Source organism: Python bivittatus, unplaced genomic scaffold (genome assembly GCF_059951505.1).
Source record: "Python bivittatus isolate LINGU-HERP-01145 unplaced genomic scaffold, Pbiv_v1 ctg000960_np1212, whole genome shotgun sequence".
In the NCBI taxonomy this organism is placed as follows: domain Eukaryota; kingdom Metazoa; phylum Chordata; class Lepidosauria; order Squamata; family Pythonidae; genus Python; species Python bivittatus.
The window spans coordinates 1138034-1159020 of record NW_028277124.1 but is presented as its reverse complement, the minus strand read 5'-3'; the positions used below and the strand labels follow the sequence as shown (position 1 = coordinate 1159020).

Sequence of the window (20987 nt, the reverse complement as noted above, 5' to 3'; positions counted from 1 at the left end):
AAAGAAAGTTGCACTGCCATCTAGAGGCTCGACATAGTGCTTTTTTTCTTCTATTGTGACGCATGCTCAAAGACCCTGTGCTTTCTAAAAAGATAGTGGGATGTGCATGTTTATACAGGTGCCATCCATAACTATAAACAAGAAAGTGGAGTTGAAAGCGATTTTGAAAATATCAAGATGGAAAGTTTGAGCTAGTCACAAGAGCCCTGATTAGTGGCAGTAGCTCTTCTTTCTGCTAGAAGCTCTGCTTTGCTCTCCATTCCCCCCTCAGTTGGATTTTTTTTAAAGAGACTTAGTCTTTTCCCTCCTCTTCTTTTTTTTTTTCTTTCTCCTCTTGCTTTTTTTTTTCTTCTTATTTTTGGCAAGAACAAAGATAAAGAATCCTTTGACTCAATAAAGGTTTATCAAGATAATAAATTATACGAGAAACACAATGCAGAAAAAGATCTTTAAACTATTGAGGATGACTATAAAAAACTGGAAGAAGAGCTGCAGAAATTCCCGCAAAAAAAAAAGAAAAAAGATATTAAAGCTAAAATGGACTTAATTAAACATAAAACGGGATCAATGGAAAAGGAAGAAATAGTACAAGAAATCAGAAACATTAAACAGAATTATTGTGAGGCCTATAAACTGAGAATTAAAAGGGTTAATCAACTGATAAATGAAGAGGGACAGACTTGTTCTTGGCACTGAGGGTGAGAAAAAGATTATACAAGATTATAATGGAAAATCGTACTAAGAGAATGCACAAAAAGAAGAAGTAAAACAATATTGAAAGAAACTACTTCAGATGTTTAAAGAAAAAACGAGGGGAATACAACAATGATGGAACTGACAGAAGCTTCAAAAAGCAGAATGTTTGAAAGGGCATTTATTATTGCTTTCTTTTATCCAATAATATAGAAAAAGGAATAAATAGTTAGATATTTTGGGATACTGAATGAAAAGGGTGGACTCAAAATTATGCAAGCGCTGGAATAAAGTATAAATCCGAGATATATAGTTAAAAATTGTATTTGATTGTAAATGTTTCAAGAGATTAGACTAAAATTTATACATGGTTGAATATAGTAACATATAGATTTTAAACTAGAGACATTTTTGTTGAAACATGTAGTGAAGAATCTGGTTAGAACTGTAACCCGGTTAGAACTGTAACTGATATTGTAACTGATACTGGTTAGAACTGTAACTTTTAAGAATTGGAAAAATTAAAAAGTACTTATGCAGGAGGAAGTTATTGAAAATTATGGAATGTGCAGAGATGAGTTAAATTGAGATTTGAAATTAGAGTAAGAAGATAAGTAATTTTATATGACACTGAGAAAATATAGTAATGTAATGGATTAGGAAATTTTATAATAGAAATTTGATATTAATTATTATATATATACACATATAATCGATAGATGAAAATGTATTACTAATCCTATTGAAAGTTAAAATTTCTTGTAATAAATGATTCTATAGATTAGCTATGAATGATTAATAATTGTTAATTGATAAGTATACAAGTATATTTTGAAGAAGATATGAGAATTTAAGATTATGAAAGGGGCACCAACGAGTTGGTAACTGGTTGACACACGGTATAAAATGGAAGATGCTTTTTTTATGCCTTTTTATGTTTTTGTTTGTTCATGTATGTTTTGTGTTTGTTGTAAAAATAAAAAAATATTTTTTAAAAAAAAAATTAGGTCCTTGGGCAACCTGTGTTTTAAAAAACATGTTGAGTGAATAAACAGGCCACTTGAGGGACAGAAGGGAGGTCACAACAAGGAATGAAGTGATTAGGTGGTTTGTGTTGATAGAAATAATGTGAATTTGGATTAATTAGTGGTAAGAGATTAATTTTTAAAAAATTTGTACAGTATTTATATCTGTATGGGAGATAGTCAGAAGTCACTTTTCGTTCTATCTTTCTATCTTCACTATTTTAGTTTTTGTCTTTCTTTTTTTAGTTCTATTTTCTATCTTTACTGTACTCTCTGTTTTGTTTTTAACTGTATTTTGTAATATAACATAATAAAGTTCTTAAAACAACAACAACAAGGAATGAAGTGGGGTATCTTATATTAACCACTAAAAGTAGTATGTAAATTCTTGAAAAGAGGCAGATCAGTTATATATTCTAAGGAAACTGGACTTTATTCAAACTTGATTGAAGGGTATATTAATTTTTTTGCAGACACCATGAAGAACTCATGGTTTGTAAATTGAATACAAAAATTCAGTAACATTATGCAAAATGTCACTTAAGGAAGAATGAATAGATTACACAGGAGGAATGAAAAAAACCCCACCCCATTTGGTGACTGGATAATAGATGTTTCAATAATATGGTTTACCATACAAATTTAAATTTGTTTATATCAGTTGTAAACCTATTATGGCCCAGATTTTATAAAACTAATTTCTGGAACCATCAGAGCAGGTATCTGCAGAGAAAAATAAATCCTCTTTCAACATAGTGATTTCTTAAATCTCCGGTTATATTAAGAATGAAAACAGGACACATAAGGTTATTGTGGTTCATTGCTTTAATGATTAGAAAAGAAAAAAAAAACTTTATTGTCAAAACCAAAAGCAACCAGAGTCATCTACAGTGAGTTAGTAGAAAAAATAACAGATATTTAGATTACCGTCTTTGAATCATCTTTAAATTTATAGTACACTCAGCATTCAGTGCCCCCTTGCAGCTAGTTCATGGACACTTTTGTCTACAAACAGGAAGTCCCATTCTTCAAAATGTAGCTTATTCAGAGAAATGCTAGTGGGAATTATCCTGTATGAGGATGTTACAACTCCAATTGCTAGACTTAGAGTTGCTGAAAAACTGCTGCCCTGATTGCAATGTTCAGAACCAACATGTTACTATAGACACACATTACAGCTAAGAATTCCTTGTGCTCTCCTTGTGTTGGGGAAAGACATAGTTATCCTTGATTAACATGTCTTGTCTTGTCAAGCACTAGGGTTACAGAGTGGATCTAGCAGCCTTAAGTGAGTGGTCTGCTCATTAGCTGGGGACTTTTCAATATCCTCTAAATGTATCCACTGAGCTCTTCAATGAGAGATGGGGAATTCAGGGAAGAGAAAGTAAGGATTTCTTTCTTCTTTGATAGCTTTTGTTGGAGGCCCCTAGTAGAACAAAGAACCTTAAGGAAACAGATTTCATGCGATTGGGCCTAGGGATTCAAAGCCAACATCCCAAGAGCTTTGGGGCAATTAAAATCAGGGTGAAATTAGCAGGAAATATTCGGATTACTTTCAGGGAGGATCCTTTATTTCTTTCCAGTGCTGCTGACTAGGTATGAATCTGGTAGCGTGTTTTTGACTAACACAATTTATTAAAAAGCAAAAGCTTTTGTGAGCTGTGGTTCACTTCATCAGTAAAAGGCAAAAGATTTACATGATCTGAAGAGAAACCAGAGGTGCATGGGGTAGTTAAACTGATACAGGATTTAAAGCCCATGAAAACTTATGCTTTTTAATATAATTTGTTAATCAAAAAGATGCTACCAGACTCCTTCTGATTTGACTACAGTAGACTAACATGGCTGTCCAAAGTTATGTATCTGCTCCCAATCTGTAATAATAATATTAAATGTATACACTGGGTGATTTACAAATGGTTAAAAACATTTAACAACAGGGAAACAACAAAAAACAAACAAACAAAAGAATAAAGATGGCAGAAGTGCCAAAACCAGATCGGAACATAGAAAGAAAAAGGGGCTTCAATCACTCTCACCAAAGGCTTGGGCAAAGAGCCAGATCTTCAGGGTCCTTCAAAATATCAGAAGTGTGGGGGCTCGGGGAAGCCTCATTCCAGAGGGCAGGAGCTGCTACTTTATCTCTTTGTTTGCTCAGACTCTTTACAGATTATTGATCGCTAGCTCTGATACATAGATGTCAGCCTTATGTAACGAACACTTCTTTCAAATCCTTACTTAGTTATCTTTATTCTTTTTTACTTCAGTATGGTGTTCTGACCTTAGCAACATACACTCCAAAACTACTTGGGCTTAGTAACTTTAAAAGGAGAAAACTGGAGAAGAGCTGGTGGCAGAATCACTAACTGTATTGGTATAACTCTTTCACCTGGGGATATAGCCATGTAGAGAAATCCTAGAACTCAGGGTGTAAGAGTGTAAGGGTGGAGGTTCCAGGGATGAAGCTGGCAGGCTGGTAAGACATGTTCTGCCTCTTCCCTGCTACAGGTCATACAAAGGCAAATTTATGATGTAAAATTTATAACTAAAAAGTATTACAGAAAACTTTTTTGATGTAATACATTTGATATGGAATTGATGGTTTTAGCTTGCTAAATTTCACTTTTATGCTTAATTGCTCTATCATCTTCCCTGCCATTAATCCCTTTCCAAATACATAGAAGAGGAGAAAGACTCTAATAATAATTTTGCATTTAGGAATTGGCATAGGATTGGAAAAGCTTAGCAAACTGAGTTTGTCTTCCTGATTGAGAAGCTACCTCCAAATCACCAGTTCTCAAAAAGTGAGAACTCAGAGCACCAGATTAAGTTTAGCTCATTCACAAGAACAGAATGAATATAATATCGCACTGTTGCAACTTCAAGAGAGACAGTGAGCATCTCCCAGCTTCATTTTGAAGGTCTACACATTTTACAATCAGGATATTGGAAAAGTTTTGTCTGCATTTACTTCTGAACACTTCAGCCAGTGATGAAATAAGTTATTACTTACTGCATGCCACATTGCAAAATACTAAGAAAAATCCAGGAATCTTTACACATAATATAAGGGCAAATTCAGAGATGTAGTTTACTAATCTTATAGCTGCTGCTATAGAATACTTGGTGTTCTCTGTAATCAATATATGTTCTATTTATCTTGCTTACAGTAATAAATGGATAACAAAATGGAAACTAAATATAGGAAAGCTTGCCTAATATAGTAGATTTCCTTTCCTTCATTATTATCACTGTCCACTTAAATAAACTGAAAAATCAGCCTGGGTAATATTTAATAGTCTTTTCATATAGCACATTATTAAGTATATATTATACAGCAATGCAAAGATCTTCAGTTTGAAATTATGTATTACATATATCCTCTTTTTTGCACATAAAATGATTTGTGGAAGCAGAAATAAACTTTAAAAGGTTCTAAATCATTCATATCGGGCCCAAGTAAGTTTAATTTTTATTAAAATTAATTAAATCAGCCAGTAATCTTTATTTACTTACCCAAATAACACAAATAAGACCCATGTGAACTAATCCATTAATTTCTCAACAGAACAATCCATAATACTTAAGTCAAGTAGATGTTTCTGTTTGTATCACTCAGTCATCAACATAGAACATTCATAATGCATTCATACTCTATTGTCAGCAATACCACATTTGCAGCAATCTGAAGGGGATGCTATGAAAAGCAGTATCAGTTACTCTGGTTCAAATTATCTTTTTTGGAATAATAAAGAATGTATTACATGATACATTTTTGCCTGAAACCAGAAATTAAACTATTTCAGGCATAAGAAATAAATTGCTCAATAACAGTTTATCATTAGTGAAGATAATTGTTGGTTTAAGAATAAAGACAACATTAGGGAGATTAAGTTATTATACTTTTAATTTCCCCCACAACAATCACTATGCACATTAGAGGAAAAAAGCATAATAAAATCCAAAAGAAAACAGAGAAAAGAACATCCAACATCAACTGTAATATTCTCTTATAAAACTTGGGGCTTAAAATCCTTTGCTTTGCACCAGAAATGCAATTGGAGGCTTTTGTTTTATGCCCACCCCTCTCCAACTTCATTAAGAATGGCTTACAAACATGTATATTCAGAAAGAGAGATTTCTTTAGATACCTCTACCCTGGCCCCAAGCCATTCCAGCTTAAAGGGCAGCTCCAACATTCAGAAATGGTCCTGGAAATGTCTTGGGAGCCAATGATATCCCTGACTGAAGAGTGTCATAGTTGCTATATCTGCCTAAACTAACAAAAGTTTAGTTTAAAAAAAACAAAAAACAAAAAACTCCTAAATTTCTTACTGCTCATTACAGATTTATTGAGTTTCCAACAGGATGTTATAATTTGTTTCCTCACTCCTAGTATTGTGCTATTCACTTTTGAGATACACGTGTAGGGTATTAAGATAGAATGTAAGAAGGAGACTTTAATAAGAACAGGTTACTCTAATATTAAGGAATCAAGAATAGCAAAAAGCTATTCTTTCTTGCATGCTGTCAAGAAACTCTAAAAATATGAATGTCAAAAACTGTACAATAGGGTAGATTGGAATATTAATACTCAGTATGATATTGAGGGTATAATTCTGGGGAGATGGCTAAAGTGTTTCTGAAAAAACATGAGACTCAAAAGCATGGAAGAACTATAAGCTGTACTTATGCTGACAACCTCAAGGAAGAAATCTCAAAAATATCCAGACCAGCTCAAAGATATCTAGACCAGGTCACTGGCATAAGGAAAGATGATGCAAGGCAGGAAAGAGATAGGAAAATATATCAACTGAACTAGCAGAGCCAGGAATACGGACAGGAGGAAGAGACAATCAAGTCTCCAGGAATCACTACTAACCAATTTTGCTAGCAACCATTTTCTGCATTTTCCTACTTGCTTTTAATAAAAGTTGCTGGAATGCAAAAGCCAGGCTATATAAGACTGAAAAATCATCAGCACAGGCTTAAGGACTGATTTCTAACAAGGTACCATCATACATAATATAGAGAATAGTGCCACTGGAGGCATATTTTGTTAGAAGTGTGTGTCTCAAATGTATACTGACTTTTTTTAAAAAAAACTCTCTGCTTCTTTTGGTAGTGAAGATATCAAATGGACTATTTGGAGAGAGGTGGTTTATATATAGTGTCAGGGTAATTTAATGTTGTAAATTATAAGATAGATATGTAGAAATAGTTGTACTGGAAATTTGAAAACTATGACTTAATTAGTCTGTACTGCATTCAGTGTAAAACAGTTATTCCTGGTAGCAAATTGAGCATTACATTTTTGATCATACAGTTGAGAAAAGCCAAACAATACTGCCCCCACAAAAACTTCCTGTCTCCAAACATTACAATAATCCTATATTGAAAAAAAAAAATGAAACAAATTTAACATATTCCCCTTCCCTTATCAGATCTTTTCATTTGCTTTAAATACCATATACAAGTTATAAACCTACTTTAAGTTTAAGGTCAGCTTTACTTCTCTTGGAAACTACTTATTTCTTTAATCACTGGTTAACATATTATCCTGCCATGGACATAAGCATGATTCTCTTTCAAGTCCTGTTCCTGTTTTATGCTCCACTGACAGTCATACCTGATGGCTCCTTAGTGTTTTTTTTTTTTTTTAATGGACTCTCTTATCTGCCATATACTCCAAATCTGGATCACCTAAACAATTCTGCTGCACAGAGAACACAATATTACTTACCAAAATATTAAAAAGAAAACAAGCAATCTTGTAATTATAAATGAAAATATTATGAGGCTGAAGTAGAATCTAATCAATCTTCTGGTATTACAAATGCTCTCCTTTGATCTGAGAGCAAACTTCAACATTATAAAGGAAACAAAATAAATATGAATAGTACTACAATAATGTCCAACGTTAATCCTCTTTACGTCAATATAAAAACTATTTTGGTTTGAGTGGTGTGGGTGTAAGACTCTTTCACATATTAATTGCCATTACTGATTTGGTCATTGTTCATGGGTTTTTACATATAGAGTTATTTTGCATGGCTGAAGTGAACGTTCCCCAATTAAGAACTGTATATCAACACGTTTGATATATGATCATGCATTTCTACATTACAAATGAATCAATGGTTCTGAAAGTTTGACTGTAATACTTACACTGCTACTTTACATGCAGTGACAAGAAAGAATTAATAAATGGATGAGCACATGCATATATATATATATATATATATATATATATATATATGAATGAAGTGGAAAAGAAATTTATTGTTCAATGCCTAATTAATTTGCCCATTTTTCAAATTATTAAACTATCCCATTGTAAATGACCTATTAATGACATGACAAAGTCATGTTCCATGCACCTTCAGCAAATTAACACAGTCAAGCAAACAATGCTAGACGCAAAGGATAAAGATAAATAGAAACACTTTGTTGGAATTTTTGCTGCACTTATAATTTCATAATTTTCCAGATATGAATTCAGTTACTGTATTTGTAACAGCTATTTATCATTTAAAGCAATGTACCTACCCAGGCAAGAACCAAAACAACCTGCAGATTATTTCCACCTACCTGTGCTAGTGCGATATGTGCCTGTATGTGCTGGTTGAAGAGGGTCTCCCTGACTCTGGCTGAGACTCCTCATAGGGGGTTTCTGATACACTCTGTCCTCATAAATAGGATCTATATGATGTTCTGGAGATTGTAGTGCCCTTAGTTCTGAGCCCAGGTGGCTATGCTGACTTGTGTACGAAGCCCGGGATCCAGCTGCAAAATAAAGTGATACCAGAAACTTTATGAGAATAAATAAATAAATAAATAAATAAATAAATAAATAAGACCACCTACAAAGAGACATATTCTAAAAATATAAAGAACATTCTTAATATTAGGAATTTATATTTAAAATTTTGGGAAATAAAACGCAAAGAATAAAAAGTAAATCCAATTAAAGCAATTAACAAATTAGTATTTTCCATATAAGAAGAAAAAATAATATGAAAGGGCAGTAGTAGCTTAGGTATATTGATTAGGAAATGATTGTGATTGATTAGGAAACAATACAGTGGCAGGAGTGGCTACAATTCAGAGATTTTCCTACACAGTAGCATTATTACATCAACAATTTTTCATCAACTCTATGTATGCTTAAGAGATTTTTCTTGAAAAGATAGCTAGGAGAAAGGTTAGCGTTTGGTACCATTCAAACAGTGGCTTTACTCTTGATCAAGTTTATGGATTTATTTAACTGTTCATTAAAAAAAAATGATCAAAAACTGGAAACGCCACTCAGTGTAAAGGATCCTGGGAAGCTGACCAAAAAGAGTTAATCATGTTCAGCAAGAACACGCCTGTATCATTCTGCTGTCTGTTGCACAAATCTGGCTTTTTTTCCCACTTGCAATTAGGCTTTTTTTCCCCTCCCCAAAACAGATTAGCTTTGATGATCAATGAAACCTTTTGAAAGTGGAAGGACCAAACATTCAAATGAATATCAAAATTAATGCCTACACCTTAAGTTAAACTCTGAAATCAAGTTCCCATCAATATGTTTTTCCTCTATCACATCTCCAGTTCCATTTGCATAAGAAAGATATATTGGAGGGCCATCCAACTGGAAGAAAGGGTGCAAAGACAATTCTCACTTATTCCTTTTTCATTACATACAGTTCCCTTTAATATGGTTCCCCAGCCCTCTACAGAAGTTTCTCATTTAGCAGAGATAGCTGCAGGAGCCAGAACAAAAGAAAATAAACACCACGTTCCTTATCCTCCGGGGAAGTGCTTTGTGAATGAAATTCCACTTATAGAAAGTCTGGATTCAAGCCATTAAACAGTGATGAAATGGAGCTACTGCAGGGACATGAGGCTAGCAGAACAAGTTTAAGAATGTCTTCCACTGTAGATAAAGAACACTGAGAACAGATTTCTGCTGGGGAATGCTTTGGTGTAAATGAAATCAGTAGACTTCAACACAGCTAATTATATGAGCATCTGTTAGCACAATCTAGCAGAAACAATCTTTCCCTCCACAAAAGACATCACTCTAGGACAAGGAATTCCACTCCACTCCACTCCATGACAGAAGGTAAAGGCTATCCTCCAATTTAATACTGTACTTAAGAGTGTCTTCTCTAGTGGACGTGTGTTTTGTGCAGCAAACTGAGCTCCTGGCTGTGATCTCTCATCAAGAAAGTTTTCTCAAAGTTGCATCTTTGGAGACAGGATCTGTGTTCTGTAGTTACAAATGATAAACTTATACAAGACTGATATAGATTCTAAAAAGAAATATCCTGAGATAGAATACTGGGGGAACAGCCTTTCTTAATAGCATACGGATAAGGATAGGGCAGACTGCAATTTCTTGATGGAAAGAAAAATGCTGTATGCCTTTGTTCATGCACTTTTGCTGGCTAACTGAAAGAGTGGCTGATTCCGTTTCACTGTTGCTCCCTTCTGTTTTCATCCCTGCACCAACCAACAGCTTGATCCACAACTATCTGAACTGGCAATAAGTCTTCCCTCCTTCTGCCTATACAGCTTTGATGTTTTGCTTTCCAAAACAGTCCCCAGCAAGCAAATATGGCTTCTGTAGATTTACCTAAAAAACCAGGTACTTCTTATTATTTTAATGCCCCTAGTTAGGTACCTACTTAAGTTCAATGTAACTTTGGACCAGGATCCAAAAACCATGCACCCCACTGGTACTATAGATCATGCTATGAGGCTCAGTAATTGATACAGAAAGTTGAAAGCAGATGCCTGGCAGAAAGATATTTCACTAAGGTGATAGCTTACAGAAGTTGTAAACTTGAAATTGTATTCTGCAATCTTTATGTAAGTTTTTTTAAGGGTAAATTGTTTGAAATTTATATTGGATTATCTCCTTAAATGTCATGAAGGACACTAAATTTATTTTTACAAGTAGATTCTCAGCTTAATAGTGCAGTTCAACAGACTTGCAAGAGCCTCTTGTGAAATGAGTACACACCCAGTAGAAGATCCAACAATCTCCTGCAATGTGCTGGGACTGGCCAGCATATTGACTGACATGGATAAGATTTTGTGAAGGAAAAAAGCTTGAAGCTTAAAATCATATATGCAAGTGATTACACTGGGTATATCTCATGTTAGAAAGAAATTACTGAAATTAAGAGGTTAATATTATTTCTCTTCATGCACAAATACAGAGTTCTGTTAAATGCTTCTTCTTTAACTGGTATGCATACAAACATAAACTTATACACATGTAAAAATTTAAAATATTTCCACACACATATGTGCAAGGACAGCTATTTTGTACAGTTTGTAACGTCTTGTCTGCCTTTTCTGGTAAAATAAATATATAAATGGTATTTAATTTATTTACCGTTTTTGTAACATACCCCAATCTGGAAATTCTGGGCACTGTACAATAGAGTAAACTCATAAAAAACAGCATGTAACAAAAAAACAATTAACCCACCACAAGATGGAAGCCATTAAGCAATAAACAAAGGTTGTTTTGACCGCATTACAAAGCACCACGAGTGAAGGGACTGCATGAATCTCCACAGCAGAGTTCAAAGCTTGAGAGTCACAACAGAGAAAGCTCGCCAAATAGTCCATCTCCCCCAAATCTCACATGGAGAAGGAACTCTTAGTATGCCCTCTCAAAATGTTAAACAACACAGGAAAGAACACCAAACCCTGTGGCATAACACACTGGAACAGCTATGGCTTCAAGTGCTATGTCCTCTCATGACTAGCATGAAAGCCGGATGGGTGACTTTGGGCCAGTCACTCTCTCTCAGCCCAACTCACCTCACAAGGTGGTTGTTGTATGGAAAATAGGAGGAGGAAGATGTATTAGGTATGTTTGCCGCCTTGTGTTATTTATAAAAATAATAAAGGTGGGATAAAAAAAAACCTTAAAAAAAAAACTGGATACCACCCCCCCCCCCCCGGGCAGGTAGAAGTGGAATCACTGAAGCACAGTTTCTCTGACTCCCAATCTTTTTAGATGGTCTACCAGGATATCATGGTTGATTGTACTGAATGCTGCCAAGTTGTTTAATAGGACCAAAAAGGGTACACACCCTCTCTCAGTGATGAAAGTAACCAGGTAACCCATGCCATTTTTAACCCATGACCAGGCCTGAATCCTGACAGGAAGGGATCCAGCTAATCCATTTCTACCAGATAATTGATATATTCTCTGTAGCTAAGACACCTTGACTTTCAGAACAAGAGAAAAGATTACTAATATATTGCCCAGAACAAGAGGGAAAAAAAATGCATTATTTTTATTCATTTTATTGCCACACATTTTTAGTCACAGCAGGCAAACAAAGATGTATGTCTAGCTGTTACAGTATGTATGTTAGAAAGGGAGCTAAACTGATGTCGAAATAGACTATCATAATATTTACCAGTTATAATTGGAATCTTGTACTGAATCAGTTATTTTGCACAAATAAACTTAACAAGGGTCTAAAGCTCTGACATTAGTTACATTAACAGAGCCATTTCATTTTAAGATGAAGAAGTAATCCCTAGTACACAGCTATAATTTCTTGATGTCATTAATTAAGTAGATGACAGAATAATGTCTGCAATATGTTGACACCCTAGGGTGCTAACATCTGAACACACACAGTACTAAACTCAAGTACACGAAAATGTAGTTGTATTGTAAAAATGTTTATGTGGCAGATGGCTGACTCAAGCGCTAAGATGTGTCAGGCCATATGGTAAAAACTGATATACACCTTGAATATGATCACCTCTAGCCTCAATCCCTCCCAAGGCTTGTGGCAATAAAATGTTAATCATATGTTGTATAATATCTTGTTAAAATACTGTATTTCTAATGCCAAAAAAAAAAAAAGACAACAAAGAAGAACCTGTTCTGTACATATCACAAATGTTTTCCTACTGCTAAATTAAGAATATATATTTTTGATTTTGGAAATGAATTACTGCTGTGAAACAGCTTGCAAATCAACCCCTCCACTGGCACCATAATTTCCCCAAAGTAGTTAAAGCTGGCACCTGCTATAGAACAGTTCTGCACTCTCTTTCTAGAGCTTCTTCAGCATTTACACAGGGATATAAAAAGATTGAGCAGGCCTGCCCTACTTGTCAAGGAGAGAGATTTCCTTCTGTTAAGCTTCCAGCTTGCCAAGACAACACACCTAGGTGAAACTTGCTTCCAAAATTATTATGTATGTATGTATGTTATACATGTGCGTGTGTATGAATGAAAATCTGATAATATCTGATAATATTTCAGTTTTATAGCATTTTAAAATATTTTTGGTATCTACAACATCACACTAAATCTTACATTGCCTTGGAGTTAGTGTGATAATGGTCCATAATACCCCTTGCCTTCCCCCCCCCCCCGAACATCTTTGTATTTAAGCAAAATATAATTAAAAGTTTTAATAGGACTGCTAGCTCTTGGTGGCAAAAATATGGATGATCACTACACTGTATCAAAGAGTTTTCTGAATCTCTTTCCTGCCATATAATGGTCATCTGTTGTTTTCAGCCCCATATTGGCAACTCTAACTTTTAATATAGTAATGAGGCTTATAAACTTATTTCTCCAATATATCATCTTTTGATGAAAAAGATAGAAGAGCAATCAATGCTGCAGCAACAAATAAGGGGAAAAAAAGTATTCCAAGTGTTGTTTGTTATTTTAGATTATGCTCCATTGCCTGATTTATGGAGCTAAGTTATTTCACACATGCAAGCTGGGGCTATTTGAATTTGACCTACCATTGTACCATTTTTGCTAGCATTCTTTGAAATAAGATGCTATCCCCCTTAATTCTGTTGCAAAACCTACACATCGAACTTCTTTGATGACCAAGGATGGCTTCAGATAATCAAAGAATTATGCTGGTTTTCTTACTGTTCCACCTCAGTGCCACAGCTGCAGCTATGAAGGGAGGCAGTGATCCCTACCAGGTGGCTATGCAATAATATCACTTTTTATTTTGGTTGTCACTCTAAATTATCAACACTCTATGTGGTTGCAAGTGCTACAGAACTCTTGATTCATTAATTACCTTCAATGTAATCAAAATGAATATATTAGTATTTAAGAAAGCCTTCCTTATTATTATTAATAAGTAACAGCGGGGATCCTGAAATTTCTCTGGGGCTTGAGGGTGCGCTGGAATTTACAGTGCTCCGCTGATGTGAGAGACAAACAACAGCTGGTATTTATTCCCTCCAGGAAACACTCTTCTTCTGAGATCCCAAAAGGAGACCAAATAACCAGCAGCTGGAGGAAGGAACTGCTCAATTGTTTAACCTTCCATGCAGTGCTTAGAATGAGGGGAAATGGTTAGCACCTTGGCTAAAATAACTTTTAACATTTTACAATAGCCTTTAGAGATGTGTTTTCATAGCAGCAAAATGTGAAGACTTTCACCTATTTATCTGCAGGAAAGATTCAAAACAAGCTTTGAATTCAAGAGATCCAAGAGAAGAAAGGATGATGGATCCCAGCAGTTTGAAAAAGACAGGATCAAGATGTTATTGCAGAAATAAACCCCAAACCTCACTAATATTATGAATTTGCAACTGCAAAATGTTTTAAATTTTCAGTGATAAATCTTCTAATTATTTTTTCAAAACTAGTTTTCTCCACAAATGATAATTCTGTCACTTGATGCTTAACAACAAAGAACCCTTCAAAGAATACCTACAACATGCCCTGCTCCCAGCTTCAAATGTTTTCTTCTGCACTTTCAGAACACGTAAGAATTCCAAACAACTTTTAATGCCTCTTATGTTTAGCTAAAACAAATCAAGGAAAACTTTCACAGAACCAACAACACATTTTATGTGGGGTTTTTTTTTTTTTTGCCACTGCCTTTCTAGTTCTGCAACTGTTGTCATTGTATTTGGAAGCATGTTTCTGAAATTTCATCACCAAAAAATAAATTAACTGGTGTGGGTGGAGGAATGTGGATAGATTGAAAATATGATAAGATTCAAGACACCACTGGAAAGTTTATTCCTCTTCTCTTTTTAAAAAAATTCAGAGCTGTATTTAAGTGACAAAAAGGGTCAGCAATTTCCAGCCAGCAAACAGACCAGTAATTGTTAGGAAACCAGTAAAGATTAAATAAAAATAAACTGTATATTACTGAGGAGCAAGCTAATGTTTTCAACCATTTTTTGAAATGATTTCTAGAAAGGGAAAAACAAGGTTTAAAAAGAAACTATACCAGCCAGTGGACATAGAGATGAGCCTGTAAAGTGTAAGGTGCCAGATACTAATTTGAAGCTGAATCCAACAGTGATGACGCAAAGTTTCCAGGCAACAATGCCAGGTGAGAGCAACACATATTGTCTGGCTGGTGCACTATGACAATTTCCAACTTAAAAAAAAAGGTTTGGAACAGAAGTATCTTTCAAAGCTTACCAGGGTGATACTAATTCAAGCTTTGAATTCCCAGTATTTCTTTTTCAAAAAATTTAAACAAGGATAAACAGAAAGAGAAGAAAGTTCTAGGTGTGAGAAAAGAAAAAGAAAAGCAGAAGCAGAAGGCTTAAATGTGTTTTGTAACATATTTTGCATGTTTTCTTTGAATCTGAGCACTGTCAAAAGAAAAAGAGTCCCAGTATTTCCACAAGCACACTTCATTGGCACTCTAGCAGCTAAAAGAAGTGATCATCTGAATGATCATAAAAGACATTTCTTCTGCAAAGCTGAATCAGATAAAGTCCATAGTTCTCCTCTCAGGCTGTTTATATCTTGTTTGATTTCAATGAAATTAAAGCAGCTTGTCCACACAATTGCAGTTTTATTCTTCATCAACTTCACTGGCCTTTTTCCACAAACAGTGGACTATCATAAGTAATCTGGAAAGGAAAGCCAGATGGTTAACCAGTCTTATTTATTCCTTGAAGAGTTTAAATATACCAGATTACTTATGGGACCACCTCTCCCTAGTTGTTTTTACCCAACCTACCTGATCTGACAGGAGGGGCATGCTAAGGAGTGTCAGTCTTTTCTGCTGTGGCATCTGCCCTCTGGAACATCATATCCTCTGAGATCAGACTAGCCCCAACCCTTTTGACCTTCTGCAAGGCCCTAAAAACTTGGTTTTGTGCTGGAATCTGGGGCCCTGGACATGTGACAGAGCCTGTCTCCTGGCTATGTTGATGATTGTTTTAGATGCTTGGCTGCTGTGTGCTTTTATTTTTTGTTTTGTATGCATTTTATCTATTTTTATTGTAAGCCGCCTAAAGACACTTATGTGAGATGGTCAGCTACAGAAATCAAATGGACATAAATATTGTTATTATGTTGTATTCTGGTCCTTCTTTAATAAAGAATAAACCTTGTTTTTTGAGCTTAGTGCAATAAGATGTCTAAGAAAGGATAATTTCTGTTAAAGCTTTAATGTCCAAAGAGAATAGAACAGCATGCTATGAAACGGTATATTTCTGAAGGGGAGGATATTGCTTCCTATTCTTATGTTATAGTACTACAACACCAAACATTCAGACAGGAAAACCTCACAGATTTGTAAGGACAGTCAGCTTACAGGCTGGCAAAGCTTCCTATACTTATGCTGATGGGAATATCTTGATATTGATCAGTTATGGACAAATAACCTTGCAGTTTGAAAATAATTTGGAAGCCAGGAAATTTAAATGAGCGTGGCAGAGAAAGGAGGATTTGGAAATAACCCTGCTAGACCACTCCAACTCCCAAGAAATCTGTCCATTCTTCTACCAGGAGAGGCAAAACAGTATTACACAAACTTCAGGCTTCTAAAGTGAAGGACACCATGGTGACCACCAAACCAACCAGATCCTAGTAGGTCAGGTAAACAAAAATATTGAGGGGGAGAAGGAATAACTAGGGTGGAAAGTGGGTCTGGATGCAATGCCATTTGATCTGAGTGTTCAAATATACTTGTATACTCTTCCCACAAAGGTTCTAGAGTCCAGAAAAGCAACTAAGGCTTACAGAAGACTTAGTTGTTTGAAGAGTACAGATTAGATCTCATGAATCAAAGTTTCTCTGTAAATTAGCCTGCTGTCTCTAAAGCCTCTATAAACAATGCCAGCCACCCCAAGCCTTGAAGACAGCAAGAAGGGCTGCACTTTCTCCATCCAGATCCTAGTAAAAGTCATCTTCTAGAGTAGGCCTGCACAACTTGTAGAAAGGGCCACATTGATCAATTAAAAATAACTGTTGGCCAATCAACTGTTCAGCAGCTAGTGGAGTGGAGGCAGCACTGGAGTTGGTGGCGCCAGTGAGGCCTGGAGGAATTGAAGGCACTTGGCAGTGTGTCTTTTGGGGTGGCTGGGGTGGCAAATCCTTCTTGGTAGCAACATGAATTTTTTAAAAAAAATGCCAGTGGGCTGCATGTTGTGCAGGCCTGTTCTAGACTGACCAGTGATTTATAAGCAAACCAAAGTTATACATAGCACTATTCATAAAAGAACAGAATGACTTTATATCTGTAAGGTTGTAAAAAATAGGAAAAGCATAAATTTCACATTTTCTCAAAATCACAATGGGTTTTTCCCCCCTTGTTTCCAGATATTTGGAAATGTTACATTTCTGGTAGTGATTCAACTGCAGATACAAATAATCAACACTCAACTTTGACTTCTCCACAAATGTTATTTCCATGATAAGAAAATGTTTATGATTTGAAATTGGTTATGAGCCAATAGCTACTCTTGAATTCAAAAATATCAGTTTTATAACTATAAGAAACAGAAAACTCAATCAAGAGCTAGTCTTCACATATGTAGATATTTTTACTTAGAAACACCGCAAATGAAAAGGCCAAAATTTAGCTAAAGGATTAAAATGAACAAGATTGGATTAAAGATCTAATCAATTTATGGCAGTTAATTAGATCTCTATTCTCCCAAAGATTATATTCTTTGCCTCTAGCAGCAACTAAATAATATCCAGCCCAGTATTACTTTATATCCCCAGTTTATAACACAGAGAAGGGCTGCATAATTCTCTGCAACAAATCTTTCTGGATGTGTACAAAGACAAATGTCATCATATTTTGTTACCATGAGAAAGGGCTAAACACACACCATTAATAAACTGAATTAAAATTATAACAAATATTCTCTTGCAGCCTTGTTATGAATTGTGGTCTATAAACATGTAATACAATTTATAGTCACAATGACTAACCTAGATACCATCAAAAAAGATGATTTACCTGCTACATTTATTTCTCGTCTTTTGTCCATGAGGACAAGGATATACCATACAGAACTTTTCTTTCTGTGACTATACATTAGATCTCCCACTTTTAGATCATTATCTCCTTATACAAGTGAAAACAAAAACAAAAACAAAAACAAATCCAGGGTATGATCTCTTTATGTAAGATAATTCCATGACATCTATAAAATTCTAAGCCACAACAGACTAAATGGCTTCAAGCATGCATCACCAGGTCCCAAGATCTTCCATAATAAAAGTTCAATACCAAGTCTGAAATCACTACAGTAAAAAAGACCACAGGCAGGACATTAGTAAAATCCCTCACCTGTCCCAAAGGCAGATGCAAATATTCAAAATTTGGCGCATTTGGTGGACAAGAACTCTGGAAAGGGAGACGGATCACAATACTTACTCTTCTTCAAGCCAAGACTGAAAATAAAATACCCTGGAGTATCAAATACCCAAGCAGACATTGTTCATTAAGATTTATTCCCCATTGCTTGCTCACTCATTTAGTTTTCTGTTATATATGTCAAATGGCCACCTGTCCACAGTTAGAATATGAATGAGATTTTTTAATCTTGACTGATCTAACAGCACAAGAGAAGTAAATGGTTCCAGCAGTCAAAGATCATTTGATTGGCTAGGGGGAGAACGAGAAGATAGGACAGGTATGTGATATGGCCATAGCAGCAGGAGGAAAACAACTGCAAAAGAGTGCCCGTGTTCCCATCCCCTGAAGTTGGTCCAGAAGGATACCATGGTTGGTGGTATTGAAAGATGCTGAGAAATTCAGTAGGGCCAGGATGGACATACCACCCCCATCCCTCCATAGGTCATCCACATGTGCTACCAATGATGTCTCAGTATTATAACCCAGCATGAACCCTGACTGAAAAGGGTCCAGATAATCTGTTTCATCCAGAGCCCTCTGAAGCTGAGCACTTACTTGCCTCTCAACAATCTTCCCTAGAAAGAGAAGGTTGGAGACTGAATTAAAGTTGTCCAAGACTGTCGGGTTTATTAATCGCCTCTTGGGAAGCAGGCACATCACTGCCTCCTTCAAGGCAGAAGGAACTACCCCCTCCTGCAAAGAGGCATTAATCGCTGTCTGGATCCAACTGCATGCAACCTCCTGGGAGGCCTTAACCAATCAGAAGGGGCATGGGTCTAGAACACAGGAGGCAGAACTCACAGCAGCAAGGAACCTGCCCATTCCTTCAGAATCAACCAGTTTGAAGTCTTCCTCGATAACCAAGCTAAGACATGCCTTAATCACTTCCATAGGACCTGCCCAGCTGGAGTCCAACTCAAGGCTAGCCTGATGCCTAGAAAATCCTCACAATGCCCCTACAGGGTTCCCCCAGTCCCTCCTTAACCAGAAGGGACCTGGTCATTCAAAACATCCATGAACACAATAAGGCTTGAGTTTAAGGCCTAACTCCTCACCCAAATGAGAAAAAGTACCCCAATTTGGCAATCTGGAAGTTTTAAGGGGCACCTTATGCCTCTCCAAAACTCAAGGCACCTTTTTTGGCTCTTAAAATCCCTTAACATCCCAAAACACTTAAATAGCCATTTCAGCTAGGTATATTCCCAAGGGTGCTCTGGAGGTACACTACAAATAAAGTACTGAAGCGGGGTATATCAGGCTTGCAAGCTGCCTTTCCCTGCTGTGCACACAGGATGAAATCCAATGTCCTAAGAAAAATAAATTCAGACAGTTATGCTAATCCCCTCTACATATACAGCCTTATTATTCTTATTAAAAATGAAGGACTATTTTCTTTCTTTAAATCTGACAACTCTGTTTTTGGCAGGTTCCTCAGATTAAAAGAATATATGGCATGCTAGGATGCTGTTTAAATACCAGCCAAAATCTGGTTGGGCATAAAAATTAGTTATGTTGAAGGCTATAGGTGGAAATACTGTATACATACTATGACATTTTATTGACTTTGGTCTTTTATGTTTGAAAAAGTTCAGAGTCAATCTAAATGAAAAGGTAAAGGACATGCACCATTAAATGGACATACAGGAATATCTCTCATTTTGGCAAAATAGCAAACACATATCATTTTTATCTGCCTATTTATACACTGAGTAATCTAACTAAAACAGAAGTCCACTAAGTTTCATAAGGTGTAAATGGGAGTAAAACAAATTATTATAGAGTAAGTCAACTGTTTTCCATATGTTGAGTCGGAATGCTCAGTTTTAAAAGGCATAACAGACATACTGGAAAACTGATGGAATGGAGAAAATTAGTAGAGTGCAGCCAGAAAGTAATGGAGGATGAAGAAACTTTGGTACAAAAGAGAGTATAACTAAAACAAGCTAGTGGCAGACACTAACCCCCCCAAAACCAAACCAAACCAAAACAAACAAAAAACATCAGTTGCATATAAGCTACTGTGCCATGATAGGATGGGAAATGAAATCAGGAAGACATCCAAGGGTGAAATTGTTGTAGTAAGGTCTGATTTTAATTACTCTCACATAAATTGGAAAAATTAATGTTCTAGCCATAATACTGGGAACCTGGGAACTTAATGTGGCACCCAGGTCAAAATGTCAGGATTCCTGAACCAACTGGAAAGTATCTATTGTACCATCAAATTAAATTAATGTGTAAAAGAATGCTGGCTCTTCCTGTGTTATGTTCATATCTGACCTGTGCTATAATTAATAATAAAAACTAAATATCTGAAATACTAAACATAAAATCAGTAGCAATCCTTTCATTTGCTTGGACGGTTAAGTAAAAAGTAATGTCTTGTAATTCAGAATTAAATCTTACAAAGTGTAGTAACTGCAAGCATGATTCTGGAAGGCACGGTAAAGCTCTAACAGTTGCTTTGAAAATGGAAGTACTATGAAAACTTTAGAATGTAATGCGTATATCAGGTTAACAGCTTACTAAAGGTCTGCTACTAAATTCTTAGCATTAAAAGAACTCCCAATGTTGTTCATGACATATTATGAACAAACACTCAATCACATACTTTTTTTGGAATGGCTAAATTTAC

At 35.6% G+C, this 20987-nt stretch overlaps 1 protein-coding gene across 7 annotated transcripts in view; it reads right to left on the bottom strand.

Annotated features, from left to right (window-relative positions):
- The window catches only part of CTNND2 (catenin delta 2), a 251115-nt gene that overhangs the window by 220244 nt on the left and 9884 nt on the right, over window positions 1-20987 (bottom strand). For all 7 annotated transcript variants that reach the window (XR_015794248.1, XM_025164960.2, XM_088131557.1 and 4 more), the window contains exon 2: window positions 8310-8504. Coding sequence is in view for 6 of the 7 variants with exons in the window: in XM_025164960.2 (XP_025020728.2) it covers window positions 8310-8504 (195 nt within the window). In the remaining variant the exon portion in view is untranslated. The remainder of the gene's footprint in view (window positions 1-8309; window positions 8505-20987) is intronic.